At 45.2% G+C, this 15,487-nt stretch overlaps 1 protein-coding gene across 1 annotated transcript in view; it reads right to left on the minus strand.

The window, feature by feature from the left end:
* Window positions 1-13,362, minus strand: part of LOC118836289 (leukocyte immunoglobulin-like receptor subfamily B member 3) — a 36,531-nt gene extending 23,169 nt beyond the window's left edge. Inside the window, 5 exon segments of the mRNA XM_036743621.1 lie at window positions 5,773-5,846; window positions 10,816-10,927; window positions 12,572-12,808; window positions 12,811-12,908; window positions 13,147-13,362. Of these exon segments, the coding sequence (XP_036599516.1) occupies window positions 5,773-5,846; window positions 10,816-10,927; window positions 12,572-12,808; window positions 12,811-12,908; window positions 13,147-13,286 (661 nt within the window). The 5' untranslated portion in view covers window positions 13,287-13,362.
* Window positions 13,363-15,487: the final 2,125 nt, after the last annotated feature.

A 15,487-nucleotide genomic window follows, 5' to 3' on the forward strand; every position in this document is an offset into this window, starting at 1 on the left:
TGTCTTAGGTCCTTGTATTGCTGAGAAGAGCTAAGTCTGTCAAAGTCAGTCATCGTACAGTGTGGCTGTTACTGTGTACAATGGTCTCCTGGTTCTGCTCACTTCACTCAACATCAGTTCATATAAGTCTTTCCAGGTTTTTCTGAGGCCCACCTGCTCATCATTTCTTATAGCACAGTAGTATTCTATTACATTCATATACCACAATTTCTTTGGCCATTCCCCAGTTGATGGGCATTCCCTTAATTTCTAATTCTTGGCCACCACAAAAAGAGCTGCTTTAAATAGTTTTGTTCATGCTGGTCTTTCCCCCATTTTTATGATCTCTTTGGGATAGAGCCCTAGAAGTGGTATTTCAGGGTCAAAGTTTATCCACAGTTTTATAGCCCTTTGGGCATAGTTCCAACTTGCTCTCCAGAATGGTTGGATCAGTTCACAGCTCTACCACATCTTCTCCAGCACTAATCATTTTCTTGTTTTGTCATGTTAGCCAATGTGACAGGAGAGATGTAGTACCTAAGAGTTATTTTGATTTGCATTTCTCTAATCAATGGTGATTTAAAGCATTTTTTATAAGACTATGGAGAGCTTTAATTTCTTCATCTGAAAAGTGCCTGTTCATATCCTTTGATCATTTATCAATTGGGGAATGACTTGTATCCTTACAAATTTGACTCAGTTCTCTCTAAATTTTAGAAACGAGGACTTTATCGGAGACACTGGGAGTAAAAATTGGTTCCCAGCCTTCTGCTTCCCTTCTAATCTTGGTTACACTGGCTTTGTTTGTGCAAAACCTTTTCAATTTAATATAATCAAAATCATGCATTTTCCTTTTCATAATATTTTCTATCTCTTGTTTGGTCATAAATTCTTCCCTTCTCCATAAATCTGACAGGTAAATCATTCCTTGCTCTCCTCGTTTGCTTATAGCATCAGACTTTATATCTAAATTGTGTACCCATTTTGATTTTATCTTAATAGAGAGTGTAAAATGTTGGTCTCTGCCTAGTTTGTGCCATACTATTTTTCAGGTTTCCCAGCAGTTTTTGTCAAATAGTGAATTCTTATCCCAGAAGCTGGAGTCTTTGGGTTTATCATATAGTAGATTACTGTAGTCATTGACTACTGTGTCTTGTGTACCTAACCCATTCCACTGATCCACCACTATTGGTTAGCCAGTACCAAGTAGTTTTGATGATTGCTCCTTTATAATACAATTTAAGATCTGATATGGCCCTTGCATTTCTTTTCATTAATTCCCTTGATATTCTGGACCTTTTGTTATTCCAGATGAATTTTGTTATTTTTTCTAGCTCTACAAAATACTTTTGGTAGTTTGATTGGTATGGCATGGAGTAAGTAAATTTATTTGGGTAGAATTGTCATTTTTATTATATTAGCTCAGCCTACCCATGAGTAACTGATATTTTCCCAGTTATTTAGATCTGACTTTTTGTGTATGAAACAGGTTTTGTAATTGTGTTCATCTAGTTCCTAGTTTGGGTCATCTAGTTTTGTTTGGGCAGGTAGACTCCCAAATATTTTATAATATCTGCAGTACCTTTAAATGGAATTTCTCTTTTTATCTCTTGCTGTTGGGCTTTGCTAAAAGTATGTAGAAATACTTATGATTTATGTGGGTTAATTATATATCCTGAAACCTCGCTAAAGTTTATTATTATTTTAAGTAGTTTTTTAACTTGATTCTTTAAGTATACTACCATATCATCTGCAAAGACTTATAGCTTTGTTTCTTCTTTGCCTATTCTAATTCCTTCAATTTCTTTTTATTTTTTTTATTGCTAAAGCTAACATGTCTAGTACCATATTGAACAACAGTGGTGATAATGGACATCCTTTTTTCATCCTGACCTTATTAGAAATGCTTCTAGCTTATCCCCATTACATGTAATGCTTGCTAATGGTTTTCAATAAATGCTATATATCATTTTAAGGAAGGCTCCATTTATTCCTATGCTCTGCAGTGTTTTTAATAGGAATGGGTGTTGTATTTTGTCAAAAGCTTTTTCTGCCTCTATTGAGATTATCATATGATTAGTTTTGTTGTTGATATGGTCAATTATGCTGATAGTTTTCCTAATATTGAACCAGCCCTGCATTCCTAGTATAAATCCTACCTGGTCATAGTGTATTATCCTTGAGATAATTTGGTGTAATCTCTTTGCTAACATTTTATTTAAAAATTCACATGTATATTTATTAGGGAACTTGGTCTATAATTTCCTTTCTCTGTTTTGGCTCTTCCCAGTTTAGGTATCAGCACCATATTTGTATCATAAAAAAAATTTGGTAGGACTCTTTTTTTGCCCATTTCCCCAAAAGTTTATATTGTATTGGAGTTAATTGTTCTTTAAATGTTTGGTAGAATTGACTTGTGAATCTATCTGGCCTTGGAGATTTTTTCTTATAGAGGTCATTAATGGCTTATTCAATTTCTTTTTCTGAAATGGGGTTAAGTATTTTATTTCCTCTTTGGTTAATCTGGGCAATTTATATTTTTGTAAATGTTCATCCATTTCACTAAGATTGTCAAATTTATCGGCATACAGTTTGACAAAATATCTCCTAATTATTATTTTAATTTTCTCTTCATTGGTGGTGAATTCACCCTTTTCCTTTTTCATAGTGGTAATCTGATTTTCTTTTTTCTTTTTAAGATCAAATTAACCAAAGTTTTATCTATTTTATGGGATTTATCATAAAAACCAGCTCTTAGTTTTATTTATTAGTTCAATAGTTTTCTTAATTTCAATTTTATTAATCTCTTCTTTGGTTTTCAGTATTTCTAATTTGGTATTTAATTGGAGATTTTTAATTTGTTCTTTTTGTTTCTTTTTTAGTTGCATGCCCAATTCATTAATCTCCTCTTTCTCTATTTTATTCATCTAAGCATGGAGAGATATAAAACTTTCCCTAAGAACTGCTTTCACTGTATCTTATAAGATTTGGTATGTTGTCTCATTATTGTCATTCTCTTGGATGAAGTTCTTGATGCTTTCTATGATTTGTTGTTTGACTCACTCACTCTTCCCTTCTTCCCTCTTTGATTATTTAGTTTCCAATTAATTTCCATGGCTGTTTATTGCATGTAATTTTTATTGCATCATGATCTGATAAGGATACATTTAATATTTCTGTCTTTCTGCATTGGATTGTGAGGTTTTTAATGGCTCAATACATAGCCAACTTTTGTGTAGGTGCCATGTCCCCCCAAGAAAAAGATATATTCCTTCCTATCCCCATTCAATTTTCTCCATAGATCTATCAAATTTAGCTTTTTCTAAAATTCTATTCACCTCCTTAACTTCTTTCTTGTTTATTTTGTGGTGAGATTTATCTAGTTCAGAGAGGGAGAGGTTGAGGTGTCCCACTAGTATAGTTTTGTTGCCTATATCTTCCTGTAACTCTCTTAACTTCTCCTCTAAGAATTTGAACGTTATGCCATTTGGTGCATATGTTTAGTAATGATATTACTTCGTTGTCTATGGTACCTTTAGCAGGATGTAGTTTCCTTTCTTTTCTCTTTTAATTAGATCTATTTTTGCTTTTGCTTTGTCTGAGATCAGAATTGCTACCCCTGATTTTTTTACTTCAGCTGAAGCATAATATATTCTAATCTGGCCTTTCACCTTTACTATAAAGGTATCTCTCTGCTTCAAATGTGTTTGTTGTAAACAACATATTGTAGGATTATGTTTTTTAATCCACTCTGCTGTGTACTTCTGTTTTATGGGAAAGTTCACCCCATTCACATTCAGAGTTATGATTACTATCTGTGCCTTTCTCTCCATCCTATTTCCTTCCCTGTTTCTGCTTTTCTCTCTCCTTTCTCTCTTTCCCTCCTCACTAGAGTTTTGCTTTTGACCACCACCTTCCTCAATCTGCCCTCCCTTTTCTTTCCCTTTTCCTTTATTACTTCTTTCCTCCCTTCTATCCATCCTCTCGTTTCTCTTTCCCCTTTCCCCTCCTACTTCCTATAGGGTAAGTTAGATTTGTATATGTGTGTGTGTTATTCCCACTTTGAGCCAAATTTGATGAGAGTAAGGTTCAAAAAATGCTCATCTCCCTTCTTTCCCTTTACTGTAATTGGTCTTTTTTTTAGGGGGGAAGGCAGTGCAATTGGGGTTAAGTGACTTGCCCAAGGTCACACAGCTAGTAAGTGTGTCAAGTGTCTGAGGCCAGATTTGAACTCAGGTCTACCTGACTCCAGGGCTGGTGCTCTACCCACTATGCCACCTAGCTGCCCCTATAATTGGTCTTTGTGACTCTTCATGTGTAATTTATCCTTTTCTGCATTGTCCTTTCCTCTTCTCCCAGTACAACTCCTTTTCACTGCTTAATTAGATTTTTTGTCATCAAATAAAAGCCAACTTATACCCGCGCCCTCTGTCTATATATACCCCTTCTAAATGTTGTAATAAACATACAGTTCTTAAGAGTTACAAGTATCATATTCCCTTGTAGAGATGTAAACAGTGTTTCCTTATTGAATAACATGTTTTTTTCTCCCTTTCCTGTTTACCTTTTTATGCCTCTCTTGAGTCTTGTATTTGAAGATCAAATTTTCCATTGAGCTCTGGTCTTTTCATCAGGAAGGTTTGGAAGTCATCTATTTCATTGAATGTCCATCTCCCCCACCCTGAAAGATTATGCTCAATTTCATTAGGTATTTGATCTTTCTTTGTAATCCAAGCTCCTCTGCTTTACAGCATATCATATTCCAAGGCCTCCAGCCTTCTAATGGAAACTACAAAGTCCTGCATAATCCTTACTGTGGTTCTATGATATTTAAAGTGTTTCTTTCTGGCTGCTTGCAGTATTTTCTCCTTGACCTGATAATTCTGGAATTTGGCTACCATATTGCTTGGCATTTTCATTTTGGGATCTCTTTCAGGAAGTGGCTGGTGGATTCCTTCCATGGTATTTTATGCTCTGGTTCTAGGATGTCAGGGAAATTGTCCTTGATGATTTCTTGAAAGATGGTGTCCAGGCTCTTTTTTTTTGATTGTGGGTTTCAGGTAGACCAATAATGCTTAAATTATCTCTCCTGGATCTATTTTCCAGGTCAGTTGTTTTTCCAATGAGGTACTTTATGTTTTCTTCTATTTTTTCATTCTTTTGATTTTGTTTGACTGATTCTTCATGTCTCATAGAGTCATTAACTTCCACTTCTAATTTTTAAGGAAGTGCTTTCTTGAATTAGCTTTTGTTCCTCCTTTTCCATTTGGCCAATTCTACTTTTTAAGGATTTGTTTTCTTCAGTGTACTTTTTTCCCATTTGGCCAACAGAATTTTTTAAGGGCTTGTTTTGTACAGTCAATTTTTGTCCTTCCTTTTCCTGGCTATTGAGTCTCTCTTGCATAAGTCTATTTCTTTTCCCAATTTTTCTTCTACTTCTCTTATTTGTCTTTTAAAATCCTTCTTGAGTTCTTCTAAGGAGGCTTTTTGGGCTTGAGATCAGTTCATATTCCCCTTTAAGGTTTTGGATATGGGTATATTAACAATCTTGTCCTCTTCTGAATTTGTGTTTTGATCTTCCCTGTCCCCAAGAATTTATGGTCATTGTCTGTCTCTGCTTCTTGATCATGGTATTTGCCTATTTCCTGGCTTTTAAAGTTGAGCTCTCCTGCTGGAGCACAGGGGGCACTGTCCGAAGGTTCTTGTGCTGGGGACCAAGGACCTGGTCACTGGCTTTTTGTGCTGGGACCTGCAGTGCTGACAGCTGGAGGCTGTAGGGGTCTGGCACCTTACCTGATGCTAAGCTGGGGTCAGCAACACTGAAGCTCTCAGGGTGGAGGGGAGTCTGGCCCTGGAGGATGGCGGCTCTGAAGCACCAGAAGGTTTGTCTTCTAGAGAATGCCTGGCTTCCTGGAGTTGTGCTTCCTGGAATTGTGCTGAAGCACAGGGAAGTTTGGGAGCTGGAGTCTACTGTTTCCCCTGCCTGTGCCAAGGTACTTGGGGGGTCCTGGTATTGGCACTTGCCTCCTCCATCTCCCTTTGGTTTGCTGAGGTGGGGCTTACTGGGACTCCTCCCATCCTGTGCTTCTCCTCTTCTCCCAGAGCAAGAGGGACCTTTCCCATCAATCCTCCAAGCTTCCTGGGCTAAAAGACTGCTGTACGGCATCTTTCTGCTGGCTCAGCTGTTCCAGGGTTTTTCCTGGGGTGATATTTTCTGGTTTTTTTGAGGTCAATAAGGGGGAGTGAGAGTGACTTACTTCGTACTCCACCATCTTGGGTCCCAGAAGTCCTATGGTTGGCAGTTTTCTTTAATTATTTCTTGCATTATTGTATCAAGATTCTCCTTTTGATCATTGCTTTCAGGTAGTCTGACTATTCTTCTCTATTCTCTTCATCTGTTTTCCAGATCAGTTGTTTTTCTTATGAGATGTTTCACAGTCTTCTTTTTTTCATTTTTTTCATTTTGCTTTGTTATTTCTTTGATTGAACATCATTTGCTTCTCCTTGCTTAATTCTAGTTTTCAAGGAGTTGTTTTCTTCAAGATTCTGGGTCTCCTTTTCCAATTGGCTGATTTTCTTTTCATAATTTTCTTGGTTTCCTTGGATTGTTCTTATTTTTTTCTTCTAATTTTTCCTTGATCTCTTTCATTTGATTTTTTAAAAGTCCTTTTTAACTTCTTCTAAGGACTCTTTTTGGGTGGGTAGGCATTTGAAGTTACTCTTTGGGGTTGGAGAAGCATGTTTTGCATCAGTATTCTCCTCTGAAAATGAATCCTGGTCTTCTCTAATACCATAGTAGTTGTCTATGGTTGGATTCTTTCTCCTTTGCTTACTCATTTTATTTATTTATTTAATATTTTTAGGTCATTATTATAATGACCTCTAATCCTGGGGTCTGGGGGATGGTGCCTCTGGCCTCTTGGTATTATTTTTTGAGCTTTGTCCAGGGCTCAATCTCAGTACTCCTTTGCTACTCCAAGTCACAGCTAGGGCCCCCAGCCACACTATGCTGGAAATGCCTTTGCTCCCTGAGGATCCTCTAGGGGCTGTAACCTTTAGTTCTCCCCTCTGGCTTGAAACTCTAACCAAGAGTTCAGCTCTCCCATAAGTGCCCACTTCTTCTGCATTCACTGGTCACATGCTGGTTCCTTCTCACCTGGGACCCAGTCTTGGTAGCACAGAGGGATATAATGGCAAGCAAAGTGGGATTTTTGCTGAATTGAATGTGTGTCGAGTTTTAGCTAATCCTAGACTTGTATGTGCATTGAGTTCTAGCCAATGAGATATGCATGAATTCAGCCAATCAGAGACCTGAGTTCTAGCCAATCAGATACTGGATAGAACTGTATGTAAGGAGAGCCCAGCATGTAAGAGAAGTGGACATCCAAAGGGCATGGAAGAGAAGACATTGAGAGAGCTGCCAGCATTGAGAAGAGAAGAATGAAGAGAAGAGAAGAATAAGCTTTGAGCTAAGAGCTGAGAAGAAACCTAAAAGAGCTGGGAAGAGCCTCTGAGAGTGCAGAGGAGACGTTTGATGGCAGAGGCTTGCTGAAGGAGCCTCCAAACTTTGAAGGCAAGTGGAGCCATAGGGCAGAGAGCTGCCCACGGGAAGGAGGCTTAGCTTAAGCCCCTTTTGAGAGCTGTGAACATGAACTGAGCTGTGTAAGGCAATAAACACAACATCAATGATAATTGTGAATTGTGGGGAGCCAGCTGTATCCTGTTTAGGCCTCTTAGACCTCTGCAAGGCAGGGTGAATTGAAAATGGGCCTGTACACAGCAAGGCCAGTTTTAGGATAAGAAGACTTGGCAAAGAAGACCTGCCTTTGTAGCTGATTGACCATATGGGTGATGACAGAAATGTTTCAGTCTGGTTGTCTATATGCGAGAGAACATAAATGTTTCAATTTGGTTAGCCTTCAGTAAAAATAGTGTCTCACTCCTAGGAACAAGGAGATAAAAAAGTTAATCAGTGCTTTATTGTACTTTTCTTTGAAGTCAGGATGACTCAGTAATTAACCTGTATAAAATACTGTCAGTAACTCCATTAAAATCAGTCTATAGCTTGACTATAAGACTCGCCTAGCCCCATGTCTTTGTCTTTTTGTGTCAATCACTTCATTATATATTCATGCCACTGCGGGCACAGTGAATATACCTGTGTAGTTCTGTATCACAAAGGATGAGAGACTCTCCATATAGAAGGTAGAAGAAGTAAAACATTTATTCAGACATCAGATGACCATATCTCATAACCAAATGTTCAGCTCCCACAACCAGTTAGCTCACTTTATCATAACAGCAAGGAACTTAAAACACAATATCACAACATGGAACCATGCCATCCCAAAACCTCTCTGACCTCCTGCTGGGGATTTCCCCAAAACAAACTCCACAGTACAGCTATCACAGTCTGCTCAGCTATTATATGTCAACTTTCTTTACCTCAGCTCTAATTATCATGACAGCCATTAACAGCTATAACAGCAATCTCTCTCTCAACATTTCCTGTGATATAACTTCCTTTTCCTCTCTGTAAGCTCCTCCCACCACATGTGACTTAGGATTCCTGTGATGTAAGCATGTCACATGGCCTATTAATGGGTGGGAAAGATCTTCAAATCCAAATTACTATTACAAGCTGTTAGCACAGAACTTCTGGATATTGGAGGTGAATTGAGATGGTGGTATTGGTGGTGTGTGTTGCTGCCCTGTTAAGCTTTGTTTTCCCAGAAACAGAAGCTGTGGGCAGGAAACCCTGGAACCTGCTGTTGGCAGGAGCTTGGAGTGGTGCTGTCCCCATGAGCTGGGGCCTGGTGCAGGAGCAGAGAGCTACCGATGTGTCAATGCAGGTGAGAATCTGGGAGTGGTCAGCCCACAGAGGAGGAGCTATGGGACATGGAGGTCAACCTCAGGTCAAGATGAAAGAGGACTTTGCTTGGATGCTTGGTAATGATTAAGGAGATTGTTCTTACTGTGACCTAGGGGTGGATGGTGTGGTATTTTCTGCTACCCCTTAAGGGTGTGCTATGCTAAGGAAGACCTTAGCCTGAGACCCCCTGCAGTGTGGATAAGTGATATGGGGATGCACTGATATATACAACGGAGTGTGATATTCTGTAACCTAGGTGTGAGTATGAGATCAATTATATACTTTGCTTAAGGATGTTGCCATGAACGTTATGCTATGCTTTAGTGAACAATACTTTGGTTTATTGCTGAATAAATAGAGAATTCACTATACTGTGTGATTGGACCTCTGAAATTGATCACAGCAGTGGTCCTTGGATGTGCCGGCATGATTTGCATTATGCTGGGACTTGTGTCCCTTGGCAGCTGAGGGTCCTTCAATCGTTCTCTTCACAGATGTGTGAACCCCCCACACTGTCTGTGAAGTGAGCTCCCAACCCAGCAGCCCCAAGGGCTTGTTGGTTGTTATACCAGGGCTGAAGGTAGATCCTGGGGTCTTTGCTCTGCTCTTCTCTGGTTGTTCGAGGAGGAACGGTGCTCTGCCCAGGCTTTTCTTTGTCTTTGCAGCTCTGCATTCACCCTGAGGCACTCTTTTGAATTGTTTGTGGAGGAAGTCAGGAGAGCTTGGAATTTTCTAACCTATTCCACTATTTTCCCAGAATCCCCTAGGCTGCCTCTCATTCTGTACAGAATGTTTTCCTTTCCCCAGCCCTGGGAAGTAGGAGGGCCAATAGTAGCACCCCCACTTTCCAAGAGAGAAGCTGAGCCCCTGAGAGATTTCGGTGATCTGCCCAGGGCCCCTCTGCAAAGGCAGTGTGGTTTGATATTACTCTCCCAGGCGCCTCCTTCTGGTGCCTGCATGTCAGCCACAAGACCAGATGGCTGGAAGCTGCCCCTCTGCCAGCCCCGGCCCCTACACCTTCCTTCTGGTGGGTTCTGGGGCTCAGCACCGAGCTTGACTCAGGCATTCTTGCCCCCCAGGTCCTCTTCCCAGACAGGCCTCCCTGCTTCTCAGGAGGACCTTCCCCTAGCCAGAGCTCTGCCCCATGCACAGCCATGGTGACAGTAATCCAGAGAGCCGGGGCTGGGGGGGTGGGGGTGGAATAAGGTACTGCCCTGAATTCTGAGCTTCTTTCCTTCGTTGGGATTTCCTTGCATACCCTCTTTGGGGGACATTTTGACCTTTGCTTGAACTGATGGGAAAGGTTGTCCAGGATCATCCCCCCTGGGGGGCCAGATTGGGGAGGGGGAGAAAGAAGAGGAGGAGGGAAGGGCAGGCCAGGCCCCTTCCTCTCTTTGGGGGTGGCAGCACCCCTCCCTCAGAGCCTCCTTGCAGCCCCATCCAGCACTTAGTCCAGCACCTGGGACACAGGAGGCACCTAAGAGACGTTCCTTGATGGATACATTGACTGACTCGGGCATCCAAGGGGCCCCCAGCACCGGGCTGGGACTGCAGATCCCTCCCCCTCCCTGCCCCTCTGCTCCCTTCTCCCTCCCCAGAAGGAAACATTCTCCCCTGGCCATCTCCCCTCTAGGTCTGGTCAGCCCAGTTAGAGTATAAGCTCCTGGAGGCCAGGAGCCCTGGAATGCTCTCTCTCTCATTTCTCTGTCTCTGTGTCTTTTAATAATTGCATCTTTGTGCTCAACACAATAACAGGTCTGTGGTCTCCACTCACTACATCAGCAAAAAGTGGATTCATTCACTCATTCATTCATTCACTCACTCACTCACTCATTCATTCATTCATTCATCCACTCATTCATTCATTCATTCATCCACTCATTCATTCATTCACCCATTCCCTCTGCCTGGCAGTCATGTGTGGCCAGGATGTTCAGGCCAGGGCTCCCTGGGCTACTTCTCACTGCCCCTGGAGGCTGCACCAGGTCTCAGTCAGCAGGACTCCCAGAATGATGAGGACCAGCCCAGCCAAGATGAGGCGAATCAGATTGCCCACAGTGTAATCCAGGAGAGCATCTGGGGAATGAGTTTGTCACTGACACATGGGCCTTATCCCCAGGCCTCCCAGCCCCTGACTGTGAGCAGGGATATTGTCCCCCATTTGTGCTGAGACCCTGGTCCCATCCTAGCTCTTCCTCCCTGAGCTGAGGAGCTTCCTGTTTCTCCCCTCCTGGGAGCCTGGTTCTATGCAAGAGGAAGGGGGAGAGGCCTGAGGGTCTGGGGCAGCCTCTGATCTCCACCCCCTCAGCTGGCCCTCTCCTTCCCCAACCTCAATGCTGAGACTTCCTCTCCTGGCTCACTGCTCCACCCCCCTCACTGGACTGAAAGTGCCCCCCAAAGTGATGAGCGATGTGTTCACTGTCAACACCAATGGTCCCAGGCCTCACCCACACCTGACACTGAGGACCACACCCTCCTCTTGAAGACTCTCCTCCCTCTGGATTGCAATGACACTACTTTCTCCTGGTCCCTTTCCTCAGTCCTCCTAGCCCCCTGTGTGTGTGTGGGCACACAGCCTGTCCTGAGGGAGCCCCCAGTTTGAGGAGGGGGACACAGCCTGTCCTGAGGGAGCCCCCAGTTTGAGGAGGGGGACACAGCCTGTCCTGAGGGCACCCCCAATTTGAGGAGGGGGATACAACCTGTCCTGAGGGAGCCCCCAGTGTGAGGGGGGGCATAGCCTGTCCTGAGGTGGTGACTTAGTCTGTTCTTACGCAACCCCCAGTGTTAGGGGGGATACAACCTATCCTGAGGGCCCTGAGGTTCCCTCGACCCTAGACTCTGCTGTGTAAGTGGGAGACAGTGGTGGGCAGGGGAGGGGTGAGGGGTGAGGGGGTCACTGTGCTGCTTCCAGCTTAGACATTCAGCGGTGAGGGTATCTGGGGGGCCCCTCATTCATCACTGGGGTAGCCAGAGATGGAGGAAACAGAGTCCCCCTCTACCATAGTTCAAGCTATGGCTGTGTGGGTGAGGGAAGGCAGGCTGAGGGGGCTCCTGGGGAAGGGGAGAGAAGGTTGGGGGCTGCCCTGGCCATCTCTCCTCCCTATTTCCCCAGCCCCCTTCCTTACCAGCTGTGTTCTTCCTTCTTCCCCAGGCTAGTGTTTCTCCTGCTCCTGTCCCTTCCCCCCAGTCTCCTCAAGCCTTGATTCTTTCTGAGAAAGGCCGACTCAGCCATGGCCTAGACAGGGGGTGAACAGTAATAGGGGAAACCCCTACCCTGTCCTGAGTGTAACTGGTTACTCACTCACTGGTTGTGGAGGATTTCAGAGCCTGGGGATTGCCAGGGCTTTGGGGCAGGTGAGGATCCTTTGAGGTGCCTGGAACAGGGTGAGGGGCTTGGGGGTATTTAACTTCCCCCCTCCTCACTGTCTACACCCAGGCCTGCTCTGGCCTCCTCTTAGATCCTCCTCTGATCTCCTCAACCCCCTTTCCTGGAACCTAGTAGACACATTGTCTGTCTGTGGGACCAACATAACTGGACAGGTGTCAGATGGTGAGGGTGTCTAGAGGGGCCAGAGAGGAGAGTCCTCACTGTTTGCACTCTCTGAGCAGGACCCATTGCCCAGACTCTCCATCCCCTCCCTCTGAGCCTCCTGGCCCCTGGAGTCCCCTGGGCCAGGGCCCTGAGCAGGTGGGGTGGTTCCCCAGGGCCAGTGATGGGGCTTAGGAGGGATGGGAGGAGTGGGGGGGCTGGGGCTCCCTCACCTGTGACCCTGAGCACCAGGGCATCACTGGGGGCTGACCACTCATAAGGGCATACATGGTGAAAGCTGTAGCATCGGTAAGTCCCTTCATGGGTAGAGTTCACAGCTGTGATGAGGAAATTGGTCTGGGAACCCCTTCCATGGGCCTGGGCCATGCCTTGGGTGATCCGTTCTCCATCCTTGTACAGGGCATACTGTCATACCACACCTCTGACTGACACTGGAGGGTAAGATTGTGTCCTGAGGCCACCTGGGAGCTGGGCAAGGCTGAGAGGGAGGGTGGGTCATAGGGCCCTCAGGGAGGAGAAGGAGGAGAGCCTGGAGTTAGAACAGGGACATTTCTCCCATCTCTGTGCCCAGGCTGGAGGTGGCAGAGGGATAGAACAGCCATCCCTCCATCCTCCTCTCCCTCTCCTGGCTTCAGGGGAACCAGAGGCTACACTGCTTTGGGGACTCAGGGAAGCCAGAGCCAGCCCTGGCTGGGGCTAGAGTGTGATGTTGGGGCTGAGGGGTAGGAGGGGTCTCCTCTCCCTTGTCACTGTCAGCTCCAGGGGATCACTGTCCTCTGACCAAGATGATTGGCTGTTGTAGAGACATTGGTAACTCCCGGCTGTGTTTGCTGTCATGTGAGAGATGAGGAACTGGGCTGCCCTCCCAGCTGCAGACTTTTCCATGTACTGATAGTCTCCCTTCTTCTTCAGATAGTACCTAACAGCCCCAGGGGGCCCTTCACACCAGAGGGACACAGGCTCCCCCTGGGGGATCACCAAGCCTGGCTCAGCCCTGAGAGAGGGTCTGGGCAATGTGCCTGGAAGAGAATCAGAGCTCAGAGGGTCCCCCTCAGCCCCTGCCCCGCCCAGGTTTCACCCTTAGACCCCCTCCCAGAATCAGCCCATATGCCCAGAGCCCCATATTCCCTTCCCCCTGCCTACTCCTGGCTGGGGATAGCTCTCAGTTCTGAGCAGGCAGCAGGGGCAGGAGGTATTTGGGGAAAGGACTTACCCTCTTGTGCCCAGATCCCCCAGCACAGACATAGCCCTGTAGGAGAGGTTCTGGGTTAGACTCGGCTCCCAGCCCCAGAACCCACCTCCTTGTCACCAACCCAGAGCCGCAGGCTGGTGGTTGGATGCAGAGGGGGCAGCCAGACAGCAGGAGACCTGGGCTACTGTCCTAGGTGTGCCCCTTCTCACTGGACCTTCCTTTCCTGCTCTGTAAAATGAGGGAGTAAGGATCAATGCAGTGATTTTCAGGTTCTTCCCAGCTTTGAGTCTCCCTCCTTAAGGCGGAGCCTCTCCCACTTCCTAGAACTTACCTAAGCAGAGCACGGCAGAAAGTGTGGGGGCCATTGTGGCCCCAAGGGATGGTGACAGGATGGACAGATGGCCTGATTAGCAGAGAGTCATCAGCACAGGGTGTGGTCAGGGCTGGTCTTGCTCCAAGTTACCCAATCCCCTTCCCCAGTGGGGAAGGGGGGTCTCCTTCCTCTTTGTGGCTTACACTGCATCTGTGGGAGTGGGTTGGGTTTCTGGGCCGGGGAGGCTGGGTGGCCCAGTTTGAGGTCTGGTCCACTCCCTGCCCTTCTATGGGCAATGATTTCTCCCTCTGTACAATGGACAGGAAGTCAAAGCACCTTCCCTCTTCTAAGACTCTGATTTCCCCCCAAATCAACCAGCCAACAAATATGCATTGAGCTCTCCTATGTTCCAAGTTCTGGGGATTAAATGAAAGGTAAAAAAGAGAGTCCCTGCCCATGAGGAGGTGACTGTGTAATGGGGCGGGGGGATGCCATACAAACCAGATGCATGAACAAGATTTAGACCAAATCAAATGGGGAGAATCTCAGAGAGGCGTCACTAACTTTAAAGGGAAGAGGAAAATGCTTCCTGCAGGAGGAGAGGTTGTGTTTCTCTTTCTTCTCATTTTTATTTTCAGTTCCCAATTCTCTCCTGTCCACTCCCCCCTCTACCCTCTGAGAAGGAAATAAATGATACCTGTTATACATGTAACATCATGGAAAATATTTCTGCATTAGCCATGTCCCGCCTTGCCCCCAAATGAAAAGTGAGAAAGAAAAGACATAGAAAAAGTCTGCTTCAATGTGTGCTCAGAGACCAGCAGTCCTCTCTCTTGAGGCGGAAGCATTTTTCTTCATGAGTCTTCTGGGGTTGTGCCAGGTTGTCACATTGATCGGAGTAGCTGAGTCTTTCACAGGTGGTGGTGACAATATTGCTATGGAAATTATTCCCTTTTTCTGAAATCATCCCGGAAGGTGGGATTTTAGCTGGGACTTTAAGGAAGCCTGAGAAAAGTCAGCACGGAGATGGTGATTGAATGAATGGGAGCTGATGAGGTCACCAATAAAAATAGTAGACAGGGAGAAGAGAAGAGGGTCCAGGACAGAGTCTTGGGAGACCCCCTCCAGGGGTGGACATGACCTATTTGTAAATCCAGGGCAGGAGACTGAGGAAGAGTGGCCAGATAGGAAGGAGGAGACCCAGCAGAGGGTGATGTCTAGAAAACCCAGAGAGAAGAGCATGTTGGATAGTGTCAAAGGTTGAGAAGAATGAGGATTGAACACAAGTAACTGGGTTTGGCAATGAAGATCATTGGTAACTTTGGGAGAGCGATCTTGGTGGAATGATGAGGTGGGAAGCCAGACTGTAAGGGGCTTAGAAGAAAGGGAGAGGAGAGAAAGCAGAGGCACCTATTGTAGATGTCCTCCTCATGGGGGTAAGCCAGGAAAGGGTTGGGGAGCAGGGGAGCGCGGGTGTGTTTGTAGACAATACACAAGCAGCAGCAGACAGGGAGAGATTGGGGATAAGTGAGAGAATGGGCATCATAGAGAGGACCTAGGGTAGATCAGGTCAGGTTTGCA

Source organism: Trichosurus vulpecula, chromosome 2 (genome assembly GCF_011100635.1).
Source record: "Trichosurus vulpecula isolate mTriVul1 chromosome 2, mTriVul1.pri, whole genome shotgun sequence".
Lineage (NCBI taxonomy): Eukaryota > Metazoa > Chordata > Mammalia > Diprotodontia > Phalangeridae > Trichosurus > Trichosurus vulpecula.